The sequence below is a fragment of the Mugil cephalus genome, chromosome 3, assembly GCF_022458985.1.
Source record: "Mugil cephalus isolate CIBA_MC_2020 chromosome 3, CIBA_Mcephalus_1.1, whole genome shotgun sequence".
Taxonomy (NCBI): Eukaryota; Metazoa; Chordata; class Actinopteri; order Mugiliformes; family Mugilidae; genus Mugil; species Mugil cephalus.
The window spans coordinates 29,782,587-29,805,370 of record NC_061772.1 but is presented as its reverse complement, the minus strand read 5'-3'; the positions used below and the strand labels follow the sequence as shown (position 1 = coordinate 29,805,370).

Below are 22,784 nucleotides of genomic sequence, written 5' to 3'. Positions count from 1 at the left end.
AGGACTGGATTTATTTTACACAACTGGAGTTGAGCTCTTTATTTCCTGGGTTCGTTTCCTTCACTATAAAGTGCTTTTGACTTGGAGCTCCTTCAAACCTGCAGTGTTTCCATTCCTGATGACTGCAATCAAAATCCCACCTGAAACTTTGCTCTGGAGGTTTCAGGCTGGATTTTGTAAAGAGACAATTTGTGTGGTTATTGACGCTATATAAATAAAATTGAAATAAATTGAAGTTGCCTTTACCGTAGGAAAATTACTGCCTTTAGGTTGTTTCCCATTTAGCTCCAACCAGCTGCAGAGGATGAGGCGTAACTTCTCCCAAATGTCAGTAGCTACGGTAGCCAAGGACCATTTTACATGAAACAGCAATGAAATCACGTTTGAACTGATGTAGTGGTGGTTTTACAGGATGAGAGTGGAACCCGGGTGTGTTTGTCATCTAGAAAATAGCTGGGATGTGAAATAGCACAGTCTTAGCTTAGCAAAGCCAGACTCAGTTCTTATCAGAGTCAGAGACTAGTAACAGTTCAGTGGGCGTGTTTTAACCAATATGGAGAAAAAAATAATATGTGTTGGATAAACGTCCAACCGGTCGGAGCTGCTTCCGGACCAACTTTCCACCACAAAACGAAAACTGTGGGCGAGTAAAGAAGATTTTAGATAAACTTCCAGATGACTCACGTAGCTCCTCAGGGTGATTCTGCAGAAATAAAATATATGCAGCAGGTGTTGCTTCAAGAAAACACAAAACCTGAACCTAAGTCAAAAAGAGAAGGTCCCAACAACTTAGACTTTATTGATCCACAAGGGAAAATGTTTGGTCAAAGCAGCTCAGTTGCAAATAAGAAACGCTCCTGAGAAAGTAAAAATAATTACAAAAAATAAATAAATGTAAAATACAAGTAAAATAAAATAAAATTGTAGCAAAACAAATGTATAAAATTTGCTTGTGAACATACAAGAAATAGAGACAGATATATATATATATGAAGGATGAGGAGAGAACCAGAGGTTAAAAATTGAGCTAAAAGCAGATGATAGAGATGGATCAGTCCTCCACCCAAAGATTTCACTGTTGTATCTCACTCTGTCCCCAATCTGTCCTCTCTCTGTCCTTTCCTCTCGTCCTCTCTCCGTCCTCTCCCTGTCCTCACTCTGTCCCCTCTCTGTCCTCTCCTCTCGTCCCTCAGCCACAGAGATTTGAAGCCTGAGAACTTGTTGTTAGACGAGAAGAACAACATCAGGATAGCAGACTTCGGCATGGCGTCTCTGCAGGTCGGGGACAGTCTGCTGGAGACCAGCTGCGGGTGAGTTGGACATGTCCTGAATGGTTTTATTTCTTTATGTGAGTGTTAATTATTTGTAGATGATTTATTCTGATTGTGTCCTTTTTCTTTAAACATCTTCATTTTCTCCTTTTTAAACGATAACCTGCTCCAAACATTTGTGATGAGCTTCCAAAGCTCTGCAGAATCTGTTGAATGTAGGACAATATGTTTTACATATTTTTTAATAGAAGAGCATTTGCTGGATTGAAAACTTGTTGAAAATATACAAGTACCGATACGATAATCCCCTCATTCATCCAACTCTGTCCTAGTCCATGTTCTCTTTCTACCTTTTTCAATCCAGGTCAATGTTATGGAAATTTTCTTCTTCTTCTGTTGTTTCTCATTTGCTCTAAATAGTTGTAAGTCATGGGTTAGAGCCTGGAGTTACACTTATGCAAGAAGAATTTTAGTTTTAGTGACATTACGAATCTCCAGGAGAGGGTCCGTAGGTGAAGTCACTGGTCCAGTCCAGATATGTTTAACACCTGACTCCAAACTGTTCCACGTCTCAGAGACGAGGGAAGGAAATAAGTTAATGAGAAAATGAATGTATGCAGCAGGGTAAATCTTAGAAGTGGACCGTACCAGTACTGATAGTTTGAGAAGTTTCAGTAATAATAATTCATTCATTCATGTGTCACAGGTTTGAGACTTTGCTGCGTGTCTTACCTGAACCGTCCTGCAGAGGCACAAGAGCTGAAACCTTAGACTAAAACTTAATTTAATAAACATTTTAATGAAGGAAAAATGGAAATCAGCAGATTACAGAGCAGTGTGTGTATATATATATACAGTACATACATGTCTTTAGTGTAATATATGTACACAGATAGATGTGTATTTATTAAAATGAACCGTGTCAAAGACCTGTAAACTTATAGATGACTGGAGGACGTTTGGTGGAGCAGTGAAAGGTGAGCGTCTGTGGGACTCGTCATGTTTGTTTGGTCAGTGACACATCGTCTCAGGTTCCTCCTCCACACGGATCCACTGATGGATCCTTTAAATATCTCTGATGAGTAACAAGTCGGACGGTTCTTTCGCTTCGTGTGTGACGTTAATGGAATTCATTAAAGCAACACGTCGCCCCCAGCAGGCTGGCTGGCTGAGGATTCGCTGCCGTGTAATTAGATTGCAGTTAGTGTATTTTGACACGGTTGTGTTTGAGCAGTTCAAATTTTGTGTGTGTGTTTTTTTAACATGCATTAGCATAATTAAGTGTGTCATCGGCGAAGATGGAGTGTGTGTTTGCTCTGAGGTTGCGTGAAGCCGTGGGATGAGAGTGGCGCGCTCTGCTTCATTTGTCGTGATGGATCCACACAGAGGAAGAGACGCAGGGTTAGTTCTGCTGCATGAGAGCGATGACTCCATTATTCAGCAGACGTGTGCAAACATTTTTAATCTGCGCTGCTCTTCTTTCTGTCAGAAACCTACTGCTGTTACACTGGAGTCAGTACACACAGCGCAGGATTATTTAGGTTTTGCCTCTCGATCCAATGATCTGATCTTAAATGATCTCAAAAGTCTTTCCTTGACTTTTCTCAGAGTCGACTGGGTTCAGTCCAATAAATATGGGGAGGTTCAGTGTGGAGAGGGAAGCTCATCCCTAGAAATGTTCTGGTCCTCCAGCGCTGCCATAAACTCTCTAACCCTCTCTGGAAGTGTTTGTTGTTGTTTGGCTGCAGCCTTTGACCTGAGTGGATTCTGTTCATTCTGTTCCACATTCAACCAGCTACTAATTAACATCTGACTCACTTCAGTATCCAGAGTAAAGTTCTTCCATCACAGCAGTCATGTTTGGTCGTGTGATTTTGGGTCTTCTTTGTTTGTTTGACTAAAACAAGAGAGGAGGAAGTTGTTATTACGCTACAGAGACTTGGTTTTTAGTTTATGACTCACCTAAAATACATAATTACAAGAGACTGAGCTTGGCTGAAGCCCAACACCGATACTCCCAATATCAAACTCCCGATACTGGGGATATTGGGATGTTGGTAAGTAACATCTGAGTTTGCAACTCCTCCAGTTCCAGCAGAAAGTGTGAATAAAGCCTAGAAGCCTGCCCAAACTTCCCACACCTATATAATATCTTTACTGGTAGAAAGTCGGTCTGAGATCTCTGGTAACGATCTGACCGGACAATCAAATCATTTGGTCAGTTACAGTCGTCATATAAATTATCCGGTTGCCTTGGGGGTGAATGTGGCTGTAGGATTATCCTGTTGATGCAGTGGTATTTATTTCTCTGTATAGGTGGAAACCAACATAATAATGAAATCCCAATAACAGCTCCTACAGGTTCTTATCCCGACGTGTTACCAGACTTCATTCGTATCAGATCTAATCCTGGTAACGCGCCAGGATAAGATGGTGTTAATGTCTGATCAGATTTCATAAGTGCAGCAGCTTCTGCAGAGAACAGCTTGAAACAACCAACACATTTCAGCTCCAGATCAATAAAGCGACCGGTTCAGTTTACACAGACTTGGCCTGCAGTCTGCTCCGGGAGTAATAGCGTATAAATTTTGTCCAGTCGATGAAACGTCCTCAGTCTCTGGGGGACGATGTGGACGGTGACTACAGCTGCTGGTTCTGTTTGATGATCGTGTTGTAGAATCAACGTCTTTCTGTAAAATATCCTTATTTACATTCATTCTGCTGGCGAGAGCTGTTGGATCAAAGCTACAGTATGAACTGATGCTGGACTCCATCATCACAAGCAGCTATAGCTCGTCTTCAATAAGGCCGACCAATCATATTGTTCCAGTTCTAACACTATTACAGAACTGTGCCACTCACTACTAATCAGATGGGACATCTAGGATGAGACGTTCTCAGATATTTCTTGATTTAGTATTTATATCATGATTTTCTTCCTTCTTGTGAAGCAAGTTGTATTTTCCTGTGTGAAAGCACGACACAATTAGGTGTTGTTTCCTGCAAATCAAAGCTATAACTGTGAATTTATTGCCTCTGTTTCAAGGTAAATTATATCAGCAGCCTTTTGGAGCATCATCTAAAATCTAAGAGACTAAAAACATCAGCAGATTTTCACACAAATCCTTAACCCAGTGTTTATCAATTTCGGTCCTCGGGATATTAGATGTTTCGGGAAACATCGAAACCATGCAGGGCAGTGGGTCCTGAGGACCAGAACTGAGAAACGCTGCCTTAAAGTGAACAATAAAACAATAACACACAACACAGAAATATCATACTTTTGTATTTGTTCATTTGTGGAAACGAGCCAATATTACATATCAGTGAGGTGCTCCTCTAGGATTAGAACTTGATTTCAAGGTCAATGTGATGAGACTCAGTTCCTGGTTTAGTTTCTGTAAATCAGGGATTCGTCTCATGTTTGTGTTGAAGTGTGCGATGACACTGGAGCTTCGTGAGGAGCTCAGATAAAGAGCTGCTGTTGCTAAACCATGGCTGGAAAAGGTTCCACAACACTCATTTCATACAGAAAATAGAAGGAATGGGCTAAAATCCCTCCGAGCTGCTGTGGACACTGATCAGCAGTTACCAGAAACATTTAGCTACGAGGAGCTCACAGCAGATACTGGAAACTTCCATATTCTCAGATAAATGAGAGGAGTTTTATTTTTGTGACTTGTGTGAGGATCCACTTATGTTTTGAGTCATTTTTATGCAGAAACGTCGTAAATTCTGAAGGTCACACAAACATTTATGCGTGCTGTATTTCTTCGTATTGTGCAGACTTGTCAAATGGAACCAATACGTTGAACTGTATAAATAAATAAGCACCCACAATGCAACAGTGACAACAGCGCGTGCAGACTGCAAATATCCAGGGCTCTGCTTAATTCTAACTTACACAACCTGTGGGTTTCTGTGCAAACAATGGCAGCGAGTTTCTCTACCTCGATGTGCAAAAGAATAAAAATAAAACCGACACACGTTCTTAGAAATGTACATAATGTGCAGCAAACAGTGCTCAAACAGCGACAGATGCTGTTCCAGTGCAGGAACATGTGATAAGTAAATGTTAGAGGTAAATATATATATATTTTCTTTCATTTGAAGTGCGTCACGTGCTGCTGTCATCTCATTCAACAGGATGTTCAGTTTGCACCGAGGCCATTTCATGTTATGTAAGAGTCACTTAGCCAGCAAAGAATAATCCATCAGGCAAGAAAAGCTTTCTGTCATTATTTCTCTTCGGGGGCAGAGTGTTTCATGTTTCTTCACAGAGCACATTAATGTCAGGAGGTGGCTTCACCTGTTCCTCAGCCTCTTTTCTCTTTTTTAGAATAACTTTCCCTCTTTCCCTCTGTGACAGATCCCCACACTACGCCTGCCCAGAGGTTATCAGGGTAAGTGCTCGTCTTTTCTTTCTTTCATACAGTAATAACAGCTCAGACCTGAAAGGCTCTTACATCACTGCTCCCTATTCTCCGTCCTCCCCCCTCCTCCCCCGTCCTCCCCCTCCTCCCCCGTCACTGGGCTGGAACACACGTTATTCTCTCAACGCTTGACGTCGTCTTCCAGTTCTTGTTCTGTTTTGTTGCTGCTCTTATACCTGAAGACAAACGGTCGAACCCAACATGCTTTTCTTCTCTCTGACTAATGCACACAACACAGATAAAGGCGATTTTTTTGTTAAGCTAACGCCGTGGGTTTGGTTTTAGTTTACTTCATTTCACGTGTCCTGTAACGTGCATCATTTCTCCACCCGTAGCTACTGAATGAAGCTCTATATAAATTATAAATGAATGAAGAAGTCTGTCCCTTTGCATGTTCTTACTTCTGAAACTAATTCCAGCCAAAACTATAGACTTTTACATATAATCCTGAAATTTAACAGTTTTAAAATTCATATTTTAGTGAGTTTGCAGAAAAATACACAACATAAATTAGTTTATACAGAAAAAAAGTTGGGCAACATATTTCATAATGATAAATAAATGAGGTGATTTCTTCTTCTGTTTCATGGTATAAATGTCTCTTTGAAAGTTACAGGTAAATACAAAGTCTAATTGGAATTTATAGGTAAATTATACCTAAAAGAAATGGATGTAATAGCATATTAATTATAAGGAAAGTTAAAAAAGTATATCCCCTCGTCTAGTTTCTTACTTGTGAAACTAATTCTGACTTCATCACTAAAACAACCTGCATGAAATGTTTCGTACTTTTACATATAAATCTGATATTTAAGTGTCTTAAGTTTAAGTTCAGATGGAAGTTACTTATTCAATGATCCACATTTTCAGATAAAGTGATTAATGGTTCTGTTTAATGGTATAAATGTTTCTTGGAAGTAAATTACACGTAAATAGTCAGTTTAAGGGAAATGTTTCACCAGATATTTCCTGGAAAAATGTATAAAATAAAGAATGAACTAACTGGTGTTTGTGTATAAATTATACCTAAAACAAACCCAGAAAAAGAATGAAGTGTATAGTATTTCTTCATATTTATTAAAATATCTTCCCACCCCTTTTATTTTGCCTGAATAATGAGCGCATCAGTTCATTAGTAGTTCTACACAAACCTGACATTTAATAGCTAGAACAGAATTATTGCAAATAAAATGAGGTATTCAGACCCTGATTTCAACAAAAACAAGTTAGTGAAGTGATTTATGTTTCTGTTTTAATGTTTCCTTCAATCTGAGCCATTAACCACGGTTCTGTGACGTCTTCATGAAACATGCGTTAAACACAGGCAAGTTCAGGTCTAATAAAAATGGAAAACTGAAACTGAAATGATGGCACACGTGATTTTCATGGAAGTATTCACGTAAACACAAGTAATATCCAGGGGACTTTGGGGAAAGTTTGCTGGAAATATGCACAAAATAAAGCATTGTTTTTATTTCTTTAACATTTAACATTTACTGCACATTTATTCAACACATTCCTCATATAGATACAGAGATGATGTTTTATGGATGCACCTGAGGTTTGTGTAGCCTACAGTCTGAGAATTCAGACGCCGTCATAAATAGCTGATAGCTGAGTTATAAAGAAGTTGTTGTGGCTGATTTTTAGTTTTTTGGGGGAAGCTGAGAGTCTCATCTCTGTTTCTCTGGCTGTTTGCTGCAGGGGGAGAAGTACGACGGGAGGAAAGCCGACGCGTGGAGCTGTGGAGTCATCCTGTTTGCACTTTTAGTGGTGAGTGACGGCTGCTGCGGCCGAGCGGCACCGAATGAACTGAATTTGTATCTTGAAGCGGAAAAACAAACTTTCGTAAATGATGTTTGCACAGGAAGTCGAGATCTCCTCCGAGTCTGAGCCAGAAGAATTAAATTTACAGTAAATCCAGACACGTCCTGTCCTCCAGCTGCAAACACGTCAGGAAAAGACACTGATGTTTCAAATGGGACGAGATATTATCAGTTTAAAAGTCTCTGCTCTCACAGGCTGGAATAAATTAAAGATGAAGATGCTGGAAACACACTATGTACCAATAAAACGTTAAAGCCAAACTATAAATCTAACGAGAGAACACGCAGGACTCTGAGACAGTTTCCTAAACAGAGATGAGTGCAGTCGATGCACAAACTGTTCACACTTCACCGGTAAAGATTTGTAAAAGTGGTGGATGTAGGAAGGAGGATCTAAACTAACCCACAGCCACTGGGACCCAGCGTCACATCCACACTAGTGTGTAAAGGTGCACTAGTGCCACATAAGCTCCGGTTCTTGTGATCATATTTATATGAACCATTTGCAGGTATAATTATAGCAGCAGGTGCCATCGATGCTCCTGTCAGAACAAGATCCCAGCGTTCCACCGATTAAAACTGATCACATCCACACAGACCAACGCTGCATCATTTCAAATGTTCCTCTAGACAAGAACCAACGCACATCTGGATATTATCTAGATTATTGCTGTGAGCTGATGACCCCCCCCCAGGTCGACCTCCTCCAGGAGGGTTTGAAGCCCATGTTTTATTGATGGCTGATGTGGTGGAATCCATCTCAGAACTATCAGATTTTTTGCCTCAGTGATCTTGAACCTGAACTCGTCATCTAACAGAAGATGTGCAGGTTCCAGTCGGAGCTTCTTCTCCACCAGCTCAGAAAACCTTGTCCACAACTTTAACCCAGAACCTTTGTACATCTGGACACGAGACATGGATGAGTTTACCCATAACACCCTCACTACAGGATGTAGGACTCATAAACCTGTCAAATGTCTTTTGCATGGTCGGTCGAGAACTGTGACAAATGTTCCAGTCCTTCAACCCTGAAGAAGCTTCTCTGATGATCAGAAACCTCTACATGTCTACATCCATATAATGACCTGGATGACTGAGAACCAGACAAACAGATCAATAAACCAAATGAAGGTGGATCTCTGAACATTAAAACTCAGAGCCTGTGATGCATCGTATCAGAACATCACATGACCCCACGATGTTCAGATATCTCACTGTCAAATTCTGCTCTTATTCTTTATTATATATATAAGTTCTCTTAATCTTTATCAAGAACTGCTATAAAAACTTAACTGATTAATATTTTTTTTCAGTTTTTTTCTACATAAATCTCTTAAACCACTTCAGCACTTTACAAAACTACCAAAGATTCAATCATTTTGAGGAATTTTAACCCCTTAAATGCCAGTTTGATATCTTGAAGTCACTGTTGTTTTTACAAAAACAAGATTATCTAAAATACTGACTTGATTGCATTATTAGTTTTTGTGGAGCATCAGATTTAAAATTTACAAAAATGTCCCATTGACTTCCATTAAAACTACATTTATTAATCTCTCAGCCACGACAACATAAATCCTTTCAAACTGAAATATTAGGGTTTCGCTTATGAGAAAACTGGTCAAATTTGTGTTGTGTTCAACACTAAAATCAGCCATTTCACCGTTATAGGGCCTATGTATGAAATGTTTATGTCATTCCTTGTTTGTGCTTGTGTTACTGAGCTTAGCATCATTTAGCTGCCATAGTTTTGGAAAGTGCTGAAGTGGTTTAAGAGATTTATGCAGAAACAAAAATAAAAATCAGAAACAAACATTTTAATCAGTTAAGTTTTTATAGCAGTTTTTGGACATGAACGTTTTTGTACATTTTTTTTCTGTTGACCTGTTAGAATTATTATTTATTTACCTTCAACTTTTTTTAGGGATAAACTGTGCCATGTGCAGTAACAGCCAAAACGAAGAGTAGAGTTTTGTCCAATTGGACATAAATGTCCCTGTGTTTTTGTCCTGAGGGTTAACGTGGCTGAGCTGTGCTCGTGCTCGTGCTCGTGCTCGTCACCTCCTGAGGCTCCTCCTCTCTCAGCAGCAGCTCCTCGTCTCTAATGTGACAGAGACGAGTGAGGAGTCAGAGCGGCGTGGAAGTGTTTGTCCGTGTGAACGCATGCGTGTTCTCCTCCTGATTAAGACGGAGCACAGGACACAGTCATCATGTGAAGATAAATCTCTCCACTTGTGTCGTTTTCATTACCGCCGTCATGTCAGCGGCCGTCTGCCTGCGTCCAGCTCTTCTTCTTCTTTTTTATTAATGAGGAGGAAACGGTATCAGTCATCACGTCGCTGAGCGCGCTCACAGCCAACTGGAGAGCAGCGTCGGCTCTGATGCTCTGATGCTCTGATGTCTCTCAGAGAGACGCCTCCCGTCCTCCTCCCGTCCTCCCCGGCCTCAGAGTCCAGATTATCTCTGGGTGAACACCTGACGGGATATTTACATGACAACGGGAGGACGTCAGCGCCGGGTCCGCTGAAAGGGCAGCTTCACTGCAGCTAATAAACGTCTTCATCTCCCAGGCTTATTGATTTTTCCTCTGTTTATTTAATGGCAGTAAAAGTGATTCAAACAATAAGACTCCAGAGATCTGCTGCAACATGTTCTACTGTTAATATGTGTCACTGTTATTTATTTATTGACTTTATAAACTCTGGAGAAACAACAGCTCAACGTCAGTTTATCAGAGAAGAGACAGAAATCACTGCAACATGAACTTTCCTCCAGCTTCTAATCAACATATGTAATTCTAACTGTAGATGTAATATCCACATATATGCCACAACATTATGACCACTGACAGGAGAAATGAATAACCTCAACCATGTGAGAATTCAGTGTTTTCTGCAGTGAAACTTTTGGACCTGGTGTTCATTCATGTGGATGTTACTGAGACATGTAGAACCCACCTGGACCAGACCAGACCAGCAGTGGTTCCAAACTCTGTACAGGAAACATTAGGGACCTTCAGTTTCACCAACCACAGTTCTGTTGTGACCTGTAGCTGTCAGTGTGATGACAGTGAAGGCTAACGCCTCTTATCTAAATGCCTGAATGCTAGAAAAAAGCAGAGAACCAGGCTGGATGTTTCTACATGTGAAGGAATTTGTTGCATGATACTGATGATACAAGTATTTGATGTATCACAAGGTTCATGAAAGAAAAACTAAACTAAACTTAGTGCTGAGGCCCAGTCACAGCGTGGCAGAAAAACAAGAGGATAAATAATACATCTAAAAAAAAATGAAATAAAACAACAGCAGCTTCACTGCTCTCTGCAGGTTCTTCCTCTGCATCTCTACTGGAAACAGAAACACAGCCGCGATGAGGAGTAAATTAAGAGCAAACATGCTTTTCTTGAAGTTGATTTGATTTGTTTTTTTTACACATTGAAGCAAAATGTGCAAATATAAAGTAAAATTAAACCGATAATCTAGAAAGAAAAGAAGGAAGTTATGAGAGTAAATAAATAAATAAACTTTATTCGGAGTTGAAAACAGTTTATCCTCAGTCTCAGTGAATCAAATGAAAGTTGTGCATGTAGAAGAAAAGACATATTTAAAGTAAAGCCTCTGCAGTGGACTCTGATTCTGACCCGTGTGTGTGTCTCAGGGCGCTTTGCCGTTCGATGACGACAACCTGAGGAACCTTCTGGAGAAGGTGAAGCTGGGAGTTTTCCACATGCCTCACTTCATCCCTCCGGACTGTCAGAACCTTCTGCGCGGTATGATCGAGGTGGACGCCGGCAAGAGGCTGACGGTAAGCTGGCGCGCACCCCCCCCCCCCTCTCCTCACCCCTCCTCACCCCTCCTCACCCCCCCCCCCCCCCCCCCCCCACCCCCCCCTCACCTCCGCGGACCTGCCCTGCAGCAGAGGGCTGAACCTCCTGCGGTCTGGCCGGTTGCCGTAGGGACCGATGGGGCTAAATTTAGCTCCTCTGCACCGTGACTGGTCTCCAGCTACTGGGCTCTGCAGACTTTTCATCTCAAGCCAAAGACTTGATTCAGCTCAGAATAGAAACAAAAGCAAAAATAACAAAGGTTGTAATTTTACTATTTTCAAAGTGGACCTCGTGTTTCTGAGGCAACATCCCCACAGAGAAACGGCTGTTTTCTTGAACGATGAGATCATTTTAACAGTGTTATATATATATCACAGATGCCTAAAAATAAAGTGAATTAAAAGTGAAACCGTCACGTTTAATCCTCAGACTGTTTCAGTACGTCACAAAAAAAGATTCTGTGGATTCTAGATGCTAAAGTCAAATGTTTCAGGTCGAAGTTCGGTTCATTTTCGGTTCAGTATCGAAACCAAAGCAAAAAAAACATTGCTTGTTGTTTATTTGCACAAAGCAGCTCAGTACGAACGCATGTATCGTTACACAACTATTAATCACAATCAGTTTGTAAATGTCTGATAAAAAACTTTAAAAGTCTGTAAGAAAATCTAGTTTCTTTAAAAGCCTTTTTTCATAATCCAAGCAAACATGTATCTGAAGCTGCTGGTTTTTAGTCTGAGGGAACGAACCCAGCAGGAGGTTTGAGGTTTGAGCCAATGAGCTACTGTTCTGCCAACATCAGCAAGAGCCAACGCACCTACGGCCAATTTAGAACCAACAGTTAACACTCATTAGTCGACCTGGAGAGAAAACACACACAGAGATGACATGTAAACTCAACACAAACGGGTTCCAACCCAGAACCCTGTGGCTGTGAGGCAGCAGTGCTAACCGCTGCTCCACCGCAAACACTAAATAACAAGGAGGAGCTGGAAGCGCTGAGGACGTCCTGCTGCTGCTTTTAGATTCAGATCAGGGAACAGAAAACATGATTATTATGTTCTTCAGGTGATAAAGCTCCGTGAACAGATACAAGCAGCTTCATGTTCTCTCTGCTTGGATTTAATGTGTGAAACAGGATGAAAGTCACTAATGTTGGTTTCCTGCTCTGATCTCTGTTACAGTTAGAGCAGATCCAGAAGCATACGTGGTACCTGTAAGTACACTCACCTCTCTGCTCTTTGTCTTTTCATATTTGAGAGTTGATAACAAGGAAACATGTAGCAGCTAATACGAGAAGTCTCCAAGAAGAAGCTCAGACATCAAGACTTTCCTTTGGTCCTAGTGGCATCTGGTCTGTAGTAGATTAACTTTTCAGTCTGAAATCTGCTGCTGATCAGAAATTACACCATTACCTCAGATATGTTCTTCAGTTAGCAGTGTCGCTGTTAAACGCTGTTTCTCTAAACGTCCCCGTACGTGGTCTTAGTTCGGTGAAATGTTCCGTGTCTTGTGCTGCAGAGCTGGAAAGAACGAGCCGGAGCCGGAGCAGCCGGTCCCCAGGAAAGTGGCCATCAGGATGTTGGCTCTGGCCGAGGAGATCGACCCCGACGTCCTGGAGAGCATGCACTCCCTGGGCTGCTTCAGAGACAAGGACAAGCTGACCAAAGACCTGCTGTCTGAAGAGTGAGTGACGGGGACGCACGGGGGGGAGGGACAGGGGGGATGGAGAGGGGGGAGGAGGGAGGGAGGGGGGAAGACAGAAATTGTCACTTTGATGAATTCTTCTATTAAATGATGAAGCGTCTTTCTGTCCTCGCTCACTGCGTCTGTCTGTCCTCTCTGTCTCCGCAGGGACAACCAGGAGAAGATGATCTACTTCCTGCTGCTGGACCGGAAGGAGAGATACCCCAGCCAGGAGGACCAGAACCTTCCACCACGCAATGAAATCGGTAGGTTCCCCCCAGAAGACCAAGGTCCTGGACACGATGTCGGCTCCACACATTCATGTCAAAGGGGATTTAATTAGATCCATCTTCATCAAACAACACGAACCTCCAGGAGGAAAAAGTGTCCAGTGGTTTGTCCAGGGAGGACTTTAGTTTTTTTATTTCATTCATTGATTAAAACAGAACAATTCAATATATCAATATATAATTTATCATATAAATAAATATATATAAAATAAAATGAAATAGAATAGGTATCAGCTGTTTTCATTTTAGTTCCCAAGAAACAATTTCATCACAAACAAAACAGAAAAAAAGAATGTTTGTCGACCTTTCATGACACAACAATGACACAACAATCAAACTAACATGTGTCATTGTGTTTCCTGAACAAATTGGCTTTTTGATTTGGATTCTTTGGTTTCTTTGTTCACATTCTTCCAGAAGAAGATCTGTGTTCCTTTTAAGTTATTCTTGTTTTCTCTTTTTTCAAATCTTTTCTGAATCTTTTCTCACACACACACACACACACACACACACACACCCGTGTGTTGGCCCGGGCTCTTGGCTCATATTGAGTCCATCTTCACCTCCTCAGTTAGTTCAGCTTGTCCTCTTCCTCTTGTCTGATTTGTCCAATTTGTCTAATTAGTCTCTGTTCTTGTAACGCGTCCTTTTGTGTCTGGAAAGGTTTATTATTATTTATTAGTGTGATAAAGTATCGACTGCACCTTTTAAAGCAAAGTACATGTGGCTCAGCAGCCGGAGAGGGTTTGATCCTGTCGATCACGTCGCTGCTGATGAATGTGTGTAGAACCAGAACCAGAACCAGGCGAGTTCTGTTGAGTCTCGGTGGTCTTGTCTCCTGACTGCTCTCCCTCCCTCGTTGCATGTGACCTGGGACCTGGGATCACCGTGGCCCCGCTCAGTAGACCCCCCCAGGAAGCGCGTGGATTCGCCCATGCTGAGCCGCCACGGGAAGCGGAGGCCGGAGAGGAAGTCCATGGAGGTGCTGAGCGTGACGGAGGGAGGGTCGCCGGTGCCGGTGCGACGGGCCATCGACATGGCCACACACGGACAGAGGTAAGAGGAGGAGGCGGAGGGATGCACGTGTGTTCAGGTGCATGGACCAACGCGCTCCTCTGCGTCCACAGAGGACATTCACTGTCGTCCACTGTGTATTCGATGATTATCGTCTGATTATCAGTTTGATAACTAATGCATTTAATCACAGTTCAGCAGTAAAGACTCAGAGGCTTCAGCTGCACAAACTACAGCCTGATTCTGTGAAATTCATTTCACCGTTTGCCCTCCGTTGACTTCCTCTCCTCTCTGAGCCTTGTAAAGTTCTCTGGGAAGTCGCGTCGCAGCTGTAAGTCTCTCCCCGCTTCATTGAACTGCGGTTAAATACATGACACGTTGCTCTTTGTGTGTCGGCTCAGGACGAACAGTAACACATCACACGCAGCCTGACGTAAACTCCTGTATCAGACTGTGGCCAGAGACTGACTGTGCTCCGTCACCGTGCATGAACAAGGCTCCCAGGCCTGTGTCTGTGTCAAGTGTGCATGGAGCATGTGGTCAAAGAGGACGAGGAGCATCCGCTGGAAGAGGCTGCACGCTTTAAACATATGCATTTATATTTTATCACGTCACGGAGCAGAAAGATTCAAGATCACTTTATCCATCCCTGCAGGGAAATCGTTTTGTCCAAGAGTCTCAACATAAATGTGACCAGACACAGACATAAGGATACGAGTCAAAGATAAGAACAAGATAAAAATAAAAATATCAGTGTAAGAATGAGGTAGAAGTTACAAAAAATATTCTGAAAATATACAAAACCAAGAAGAGGAAAGTTTTAAAGTGACACAGGACTTGTACATTTTGGTGTTTCAAGTTTGGTTTTAGAAAATAAAGAAACAAGTAAATTTATATTTCATCCTTTAATGTATTAAAAAAGAAAGAAAACTAAACAAGGAAACAGTCGTTACCTGATTCATATGGAAGAAGACGTTTCTGTAAGTGAAGAAGTAGAAGAAGAAGAACTCAGTATTTAATATTCAACAATATTCAGATGTGATTTTAGACTTTCTGACACAAGGAATCTGGTCTCGTCTGTTTAAAAGAATCTGGAGAAGAACCAGGTTTATTTAGACCTGGACCAGATAAAATATTTTTATTTTTTCATACTTGGCTCTAAAATATAAATCAGATATTTTTCCAGTTTCTGTTTCTGGTTTTAAAAGCAAACTTGAAATGAAAATATGCACCATAAAAACTAAATGATAAAAGATAAAATGAGGCTAAAAGGTTTAAACAAAGAAATATGAAAATGTTGAATCACGTCACACAAACGTCAATAAAAGGTCAAACAGGAACGATGCTGTATGTATGAAAACTGAAGATCTGGCCAGTAGATCTTTTTTATTTTTTATTTTTTACATTCCATCTCCATCAGGAGCTGCTCTCATCTGCTAAACAGTGACGGATGAAGTTGAGTTTAAAGCCGAGGTTTGTCCTTTAATGTAAATAACGACGCCTGCGTCTGACACTGAACGTACGGATCCAGTCGTGTACAGATCAGCAGCCTGGAAGCAGAGCTGTTCATTCAGTCTGAGGCTCAGATCACAGACGCCAGTTTCCAGCAGTTTGATTGGAGATAAATAATCAGCGTGTGGTGTGTTGTAGTTGGGGAACCCGCTGTTAGACGGGCGGCTCGGTGCAGATAAAGAGCGCTGACTGAAGCCTTGGAGATGAGCTGATTAACACTAATAACACGGAGCTTTTACTTGTTAAACGTCCAAACAGACTCACGATGCTCAGACTCTGGTTACGGGTGGAGGGAAAGAAAACACCTTGTCCCACACTCTGTCTTTTAAATGGACACACAGTTCATACATTTACAGAGTTTTCTAAATTACTGCATAAAGTGTTTGTAGTAAGCAGCATCGACGCACAGCAGAGCAGAGGTTTGATGCTTCAGGTCCTTCCACCACGTCCCATTAGATCCAGCTCAGAGCTGCGTGGATTCACTTTAAGTCATTAACTGTGTTTTAAAATGTTGTGCAGTTAATTATTTGAAGACCACACGTTGTTTTAGTGTTTATCCTGAGAACCAAGTGTGTTTGCGTCATGTTTTTGATGTCGCTGTGTTGAACCTGCAGCAGGAACCTATGAATGTATGAGGGTGGAACAGACGTTTATTCCTGAGCCTGTGGAAAGTCCCTCTGACTCGAGCATGACCCATGAACGTGTTTCTCCTCTTATTCTTTTGTTTCCTTTCATGCATGAGGTTTTTGCATTGCTCTTTGTTTCATGATGATTTATTTTTATTTCTTATTATTTTTCATGTTCTAGTGATGTTTCTTTGGATCGTTTGTTCGTGCTGCATGTTGGACTTTAGGTTTATCCTTATGTGACGACCTTTTCTGTCTGTCTCTTGGTTTTCTGTCTGCCCCCTTTTAGCAAATCTGTTTTCAGTAAAAGCTTGGATATCACAAACGCTAACTGCAGCAAGGAGGAAAGGTATTGGTCTGCTCCGTCACTCTCAGTTCACGTGTCACGTCTCTTCTCATCCTTTCTTCCCATGAGTTGATTCTTTTCCTTTTTAGTTCCTACATATTTTTGTCTTCACCTTTAAATGTTGCACGTCATTCGACCTAAATCATCCGTGTCTTTAACATCGTGAACAACTTTCTGACCAAAAACATGAAAACCTTACGAGACACAATAATATTCACACAGATCCTGTTATGCTACAGTGCAATAGTATGTGTGAGGATATTACACTGTAAAAAATGTCTTTTCCTTTTTTACCACTTCCCAATGTTAATCAGAGCAACCACATTTGCAGGTGCTGTGTTATCTCCAATGTAGGTGTGACCAGGAAAATTAGGGCCACCCATGAGAAAAAAAAAAAAAGTTAGAGAAGGTAGATTTTTTTTCATCATGCACTTTAAGAAAACAATTTTAAATTTTGAGGAAAAAAAGTCAAAATTTTGAGAAAAAAAGTCAAACTTTTAGGAAAAAAATTGTCAGAATTTTGAGAAAAAAAGCCAAAGTACATTTTCAAAGAAAAAAAAAGTCGTAATTTCGAGAAAAACGGTCAAAATTTTAAGAAAAAAGTTGAAATACAATTTTGAGAAAAAAGTCAATTTTGGGAAAAAAAAGTAGAAATTTTGAGAAAAAAGTCGCCAGTTTGAAGGTCGACAATATGACAATTATTTTTCAACTTTTTTCTTGAAGTGCATGATGACAAGAAAAAAGAAATCTACCTCTTCTATTTTTTTTCTTACTGGTCGCCCTAATGCTCTTCTGTAGAATCGTTCAGACGATTATATATATATTTTTTTCTTCAGTTGAAACCTGCCCTGTAAATGTAGACACCACCAGGCTGAACGTGTCTCACACTGTTGACACTAGTGTGAGGAATCGTTCTGATTGGCTGTTCAGTAACAAACTAAACCACCATGTTGAAACACTAAAGCCCCTTTGTCTCACTGTAGTTCGGTTTGACAGTTTGTAGCTCCTCCTACCTTCCAGCTCCTCCTATTTCCTCTTGTGACGATGAACACAGACTACTGCCCCCTGCTGGTATGAAGTGCATTGTCTCGGTCTGGATATTAAGACATGTTACCGCCTCGTGAATGTATATTATACGTGTGAAGTTCATGATTCTGAGGGTAGAGGAGGTAAAACAGACACTGACAACAAACTCCAGCATCAGTGTGTTAACTGAGAGCAGCAGCAGAATATTCTGTGTGAAATCAAAAGAATAGCACATTTTCCTCTATGACGTTACTCCCCCAACCCTCAGGAGGCGAATTTTTAGGTCAGCTTCTCTTCTCCCCCTCCCTCCCCCCCTCCCTCCATCCTTCCTTCCTTCATTCCATCTTCAGTCCTCATCATTTCTGTGGATGTTTACTGTAAATGCATGCAGGTGGTGGGAGGGGGACGTGTTGTATTTGTTTGTGCTCTGCCAGTCTGGGGGGGTAACCAGCATCACTGCTGCAGCCTTCCTGTATGGACGACCTTATGGGGAATTTGTGTATGGATTTGCAGCATGGATGGAGATTAGCATAAATTAATTGCCAGGAATGCAAATGGAGCACAAACAGGAGATGGAAATGAGGCTTCCAGCTCCTCTGAGTAGCCCTTTATCTCGCTTATCATCTAATTGGGGAGATCCTTTAAAACGGGGCTTGTTGCGTTTTTCCTCTCCAACACACATCAAAACCACGAATTCATTTTTTTTTTCTCCAGATTTCAAAGACTGGATGGGTGTCACGTTTAATGAGTTGCATGTTAATGGAAGCTCCTCTGGTGAAGTGTCTGACTGTGTGGAGTCTGGCTGCGTTCGCTGGCAGCTGTTCAGACACGGTGACTCTGATCGGGACCACACATCATGTTCTTATCATTAAGTGAAGCAGTGGTGGTGATGAGGCTCCGCTCAGCTGGTTACTCACTGGAAAAAAAAAACAAAACATTTTATTTTAAACTCATTTATTAAGACTGAAACACTTAAATGAGAAGACCTGAATCGATCTTCAGGCTCCACAATATGCAATAACCCTCATGATAAGGACATTATTTTTTTGTTTGTTTGTTTTTTAATAAATTATGATATTTCAAACTCAGATCCCATAATGTTCCACTGTTACACTGTGTGAACTAAATCGTTACGTTGTTGCCATTAATAGACAAACGTGTCGTCTTAAAAAACGCCCTAAAAGTAACATGTTAACATTTTTTTTCTACTTTGTTTTTACATAAATCTTTTATTCCCCTTCAGATCTAATCACAAACCCCAAAGGTTTGATTCATTTCTGACTTTTAACCCTTTATATGCCAGTATTTCTGATAGCATCAGTTATTAGAGCCTTGGACCTGATTAAAGATTAGTTGCAAGAGTTCGTGAGTTTGATGGGTTTTGATTTTTTTTTTTTTTTTAGTGCCCCATTTACAAAAATTGTTACGTTCTTACCATTAATGCCCTAAAATTAACATATGTTCATATTTTTTTCTAATTCTTGACATGTCCATGAAATATTAGCTTAGCATGAACACTCACAGGGAACAGCTAGCATCTTTCTCATTTATTTATTTGATTTGGATTTAATTTTCAGTCCTTCACCCGATTAAAAATGGTTAAATGATGATAAATATAATAATAAATCTGCGTTATTTTAAATTACCTCCTAAATGCATCTTTTGTTAACTGTAGTTAAGACTCGCTGCAAACAGCTGCCGTGTCTCCAAAGGTCGCCAACGTTTACATGCGTCCCATTTGTGTCGCTCATTTATTTATTTGATTTTTCCTTTTTCCTTTTTTCTTCTTTATTAATTAGTAATGAAGCGGGACGAGCTCAGGAGCAGCTGATGTTTAAACTTCTTGGTTTTGCTACAGTAAAAAGTACAGTGTGTATTTATTATTGAGGCAGCAAGAGATCAAGGACCTGAAAGTAACTGAAGACGCTCGTCTCACTGTGAAGCCGATGAATAATCAGAGCAAGAGACGGATGTAGAAATACTTTTCATGTTTTCTCAGTTTTTACATTCATTTGTATCTTAATGATGCAGAGATCAGACTTTACAACACACATCAGCTAAAAGATGACAGCGATGGAGGAAATAAGATTAGAGCCGTGGTTTTATATGATGACAACGAAACAGGGGAAACTAAAACTAACATTAGTCCAGTGTGTTTGTGTGTGTGTGTGTGTGTGTGTGTGTGTGTGTGTGTGTGTGTGTGTGTGTGTGTGTGTGTGTGTGAGGACATTTGTGCAAAGTGAGGAGGTTCTGGCTGGTTCTCACTTCTTTACGAGGCTGTTTGAGACTCGGTTTTAGGCTAAAAGTTACAATTAGCTTATGGTTAGCGTAAAGTGCTAGTGAATGCATGATGACAATGAATGTCCTCATAAAGATAGCCATACAAACGTGTGTGTGTGTGTGTGTGTCTTCATGCACATTTAATTATGATTTACCGTTTTCATTTTTCACTTCCAAATTGTCTGTGGGCAATTAAATCCCAAAGTCTTGAAAGACATCAGCAGATTTTTGGTGAAACCGTGTGTGTTTGTGCGTGTGCGTTTTGTGTGTGTGTGTGTGTGTGTGTGTTTGAGAGCGTGTACGTGTGACGACATTTGGGCTAAAGCGAGAAGGAGAAGGAGGGAAATATGAAAAGTTAATGACACGTAGATGAAAAATGGAAAAGCTCGTGAAGAGAAGAAAAGAGGAACGGTGCTAATGAATTTTGCAGCGGATGTATGGCTGTGTGTGTGTGTGTGTGTGTGTGTGTGTGTGTGTGTGTGTGTGTGATGCTGACATTTCTGAACTATTTATAGATGTTGACTCTAACGCAGGCTGCTGTTCATATTTGAGCGTTACCCTGAATCACTCATGTTGTCGGCAGATGTTGCAGATTTTTCAAAGTTAGCTCTGACTTTATTAGCCAGGGGTGTTAGCAGCAGACGAGCTAACATCCGCCGTCATTTTAATGAGGAGACATGAAGTGGAGGAGAATCTGTTTACTGCTAAATGGCTCAGACTGACTCCATGTAAGTCCATTTATTAAGAGGTGTAGAAACGGTGCTGGATAATGTCCCGTCAGAATAAAAGAGTCCAACTTCCTGTCTTAGTAGCATTAGTGTTACCATTATAGCATTAGCATGCTAGCCATAATAACTTAGTACTGAGGTAAAGTTATGTATCAGTTAAATGTGTCTGTCTACATGGACATAAATTACATGAACACATGGTTTCACAGTATATTTGACGCTAGCTGCTATTTTTCTAAGCCTTTAGTCCAGATGACTAGCTAGCATAAGGCTAGCACAAGGCTAGGCTAACTTCAAACTTCATTCATTTATAAAGTGGTGTTGGGTCTTTTTGAGATCAATGTTCACATTAATGATGGTGTGACTTTATTTTTCTATATAAAATCTTAACAAACGTCAAACAGAGACATTGACATTTACCTCATCACATAATAGAGAGAAATCAGCTGACATCCAGTTCTTCCTTTTAAATTTCTTCTCCCATAACTTTTTGTTCACTGGGGAAACGGTGGAGTTTCCTCCGTGTTTTCCTGATCCTGTGCTGTAGCCGTAGGCTGAGCACTGTGGCATATTTTACCTTTTAATCCAACTTTATTCTCTGTTATTGCCACTTCTCTATGTGTGAATATTGGTTAGATGTATCTAACATGGCGCCCATGAAACATGTGACCAGCTCAGAACCAATCAGCATAGAGGGACAGAGAGTGTCTGTCAATAAAACCTGTGTAATTTGTGTATTGTTGTGTTTTCCTGCTCACTGTTAACTTTCTGAATATTGATCTTACTCTGTGTGTGTGTGTGTGTGTGTGTGTGTGTGTGTGTTTGTGTGTGTTAGGTCGCGGTCGATCAGCGGAGCGTCCTCTGGTCTGTCCACCAGTCCTCTCAGCAGTCCCAGGGTAAGTCTTCTGTCCTTCCTCTGCTGGTTTCCCACAATGCACCTGGCTGGCTGGCTCTGCTGGCATGCTGTTACACACACACACACACACACACACACACAAAGCACAGATATCCATTCACCTCCGCGTCTCATCAGCCCGTGGACTTCATCAGAAGACGGTTTGACGTACGGGAGAGTCTGAGGTTAATGAGAGTACGTTACTACACACATGTGAGATGACCTGATAGACTTCCCCGTACGTCACACTGAGCTTTAGATGAAGTGAGACCGGATCCATCGGAGGGAAAACTACTAAACTCCAGATGAGATCAGGTGATCAGCGTCCATACAGAACAGATTCTACTGCAGCTGCAGATTAGAGGAGCAATCGATCTGAATGAAACGGCCTGAAAGCTGCTGCTGCACAATCAAATGAGAGGTTAATGTGTAACTCAGCCTCGCTGCTTTCTGTGAAGCTGTGCATTTATTTTAAAAGGTAACGCTCAGCAAGGACGCAGGCGGCATGTCATCAAACGTTTTCTCTCGCAAAGACTTTATAATGGATGTCATTGTTTTACTCTTCAGTGCAGCGCATTAGATGGTGCTTATCGGAGCGGAAACTGAAGAGGAGGCAGATTTTTGTCTGTAGTGTTTCCTGTTCCTATATGAAGCGTGTAAAAGGTGCATGCGAGAACAATTGGCAATTTAAACGAGGTGAAATGTGAAATCAGAAAATGGGAAAAAGCTCCTAGAGTTTGAATGTCTGTAACCCCATCAGCTCATGCTTCTATGTCATAGACGTGTTGCATCGTTATGTGCATCCTGTATGTGCATCGCTGTGCATCTGCTGCATCGCTGTGCGTCGCTGCATCGTGTGACGCTGGCATGCTGTGCATCTACCATGCTTGATGTGCGTCGTCATGTGTTCACGCTTCTCAGCCCACACAAGCACGTGCGCCAGCGCCGACGCATGCACGCCGACTGCCTTCCCCAGGCGGAGGCCGAGCTAAAAGCTCTTAGCTCTCGAGCTGCGTCACTCGTTG

At 41.2% G+C, this 22,784-nt stretch overlaps 1 protein-coding gene across 9 annotated transcripts in view; it reads left to right on the top strand.

The window, feature by feature from the left end:
• LOC125005037 (serine/threonine-protein kinase BRSK2-like) overlaps nucleotides 1-22,784 on the top strand; it is a 116,804-nt gene that overhangs the window by 78,732 nt on the left and 15,288 nt on the right. For 3 of the 9 annotated variants that reach the window (XM_047579971.1, XM_047579969.1, XM_047579966.1), the window contains exons 5-14: nucleotides 1,194-1,310; nucleotides 5,641-5,674; nucleotides 7,409-7,477; nucleotides 11,191-11,337; nucleotides 12,541-12,572; nucleotides 12,878-13,042; nucleotides 13,211-13,308; nucleotides 14,238-14,388; nucleotides 16,774-16,833; nucleotides 21,700-21,760. In XM_047579971.1, the coding sequence (XP_047435927.1) occupies nucleotides 1,194-1,310; nucleotides 5,641-5,674; nucleotides 7,409-7,477; nucleotides 11,191-11,337; nucleotides 12,541-12,572; nucleotides 12,878-13,042; nucleotides 13,211-13,308; nucleotides 14,238-14,388; nucleotides 16,774-16,833; nucleotides 21,700-21,760 (934 nt within the window). Of the gene's footprint in view, nucleotides 1-1,193; nucleotides 1,311-5,640; nucleotides 5,675-7,408; nucleotides 7,478-11,190; nucleotides 11,338-12,540; nucleotides 12,573-12,877; nucleotides 13,043-13,210; nucleotides 13,309-14,234; nucleotides 14,389-16,773; nucleotides 16,834-21,699; nucleotides 21,761-22,784 lie in introns of all 9 variants that reach the window. The other 6 variants (XM_047579970.1, XM_047579967.1, XM_047579965.1 and 3 more) reach the window with 3 other exon arrangements.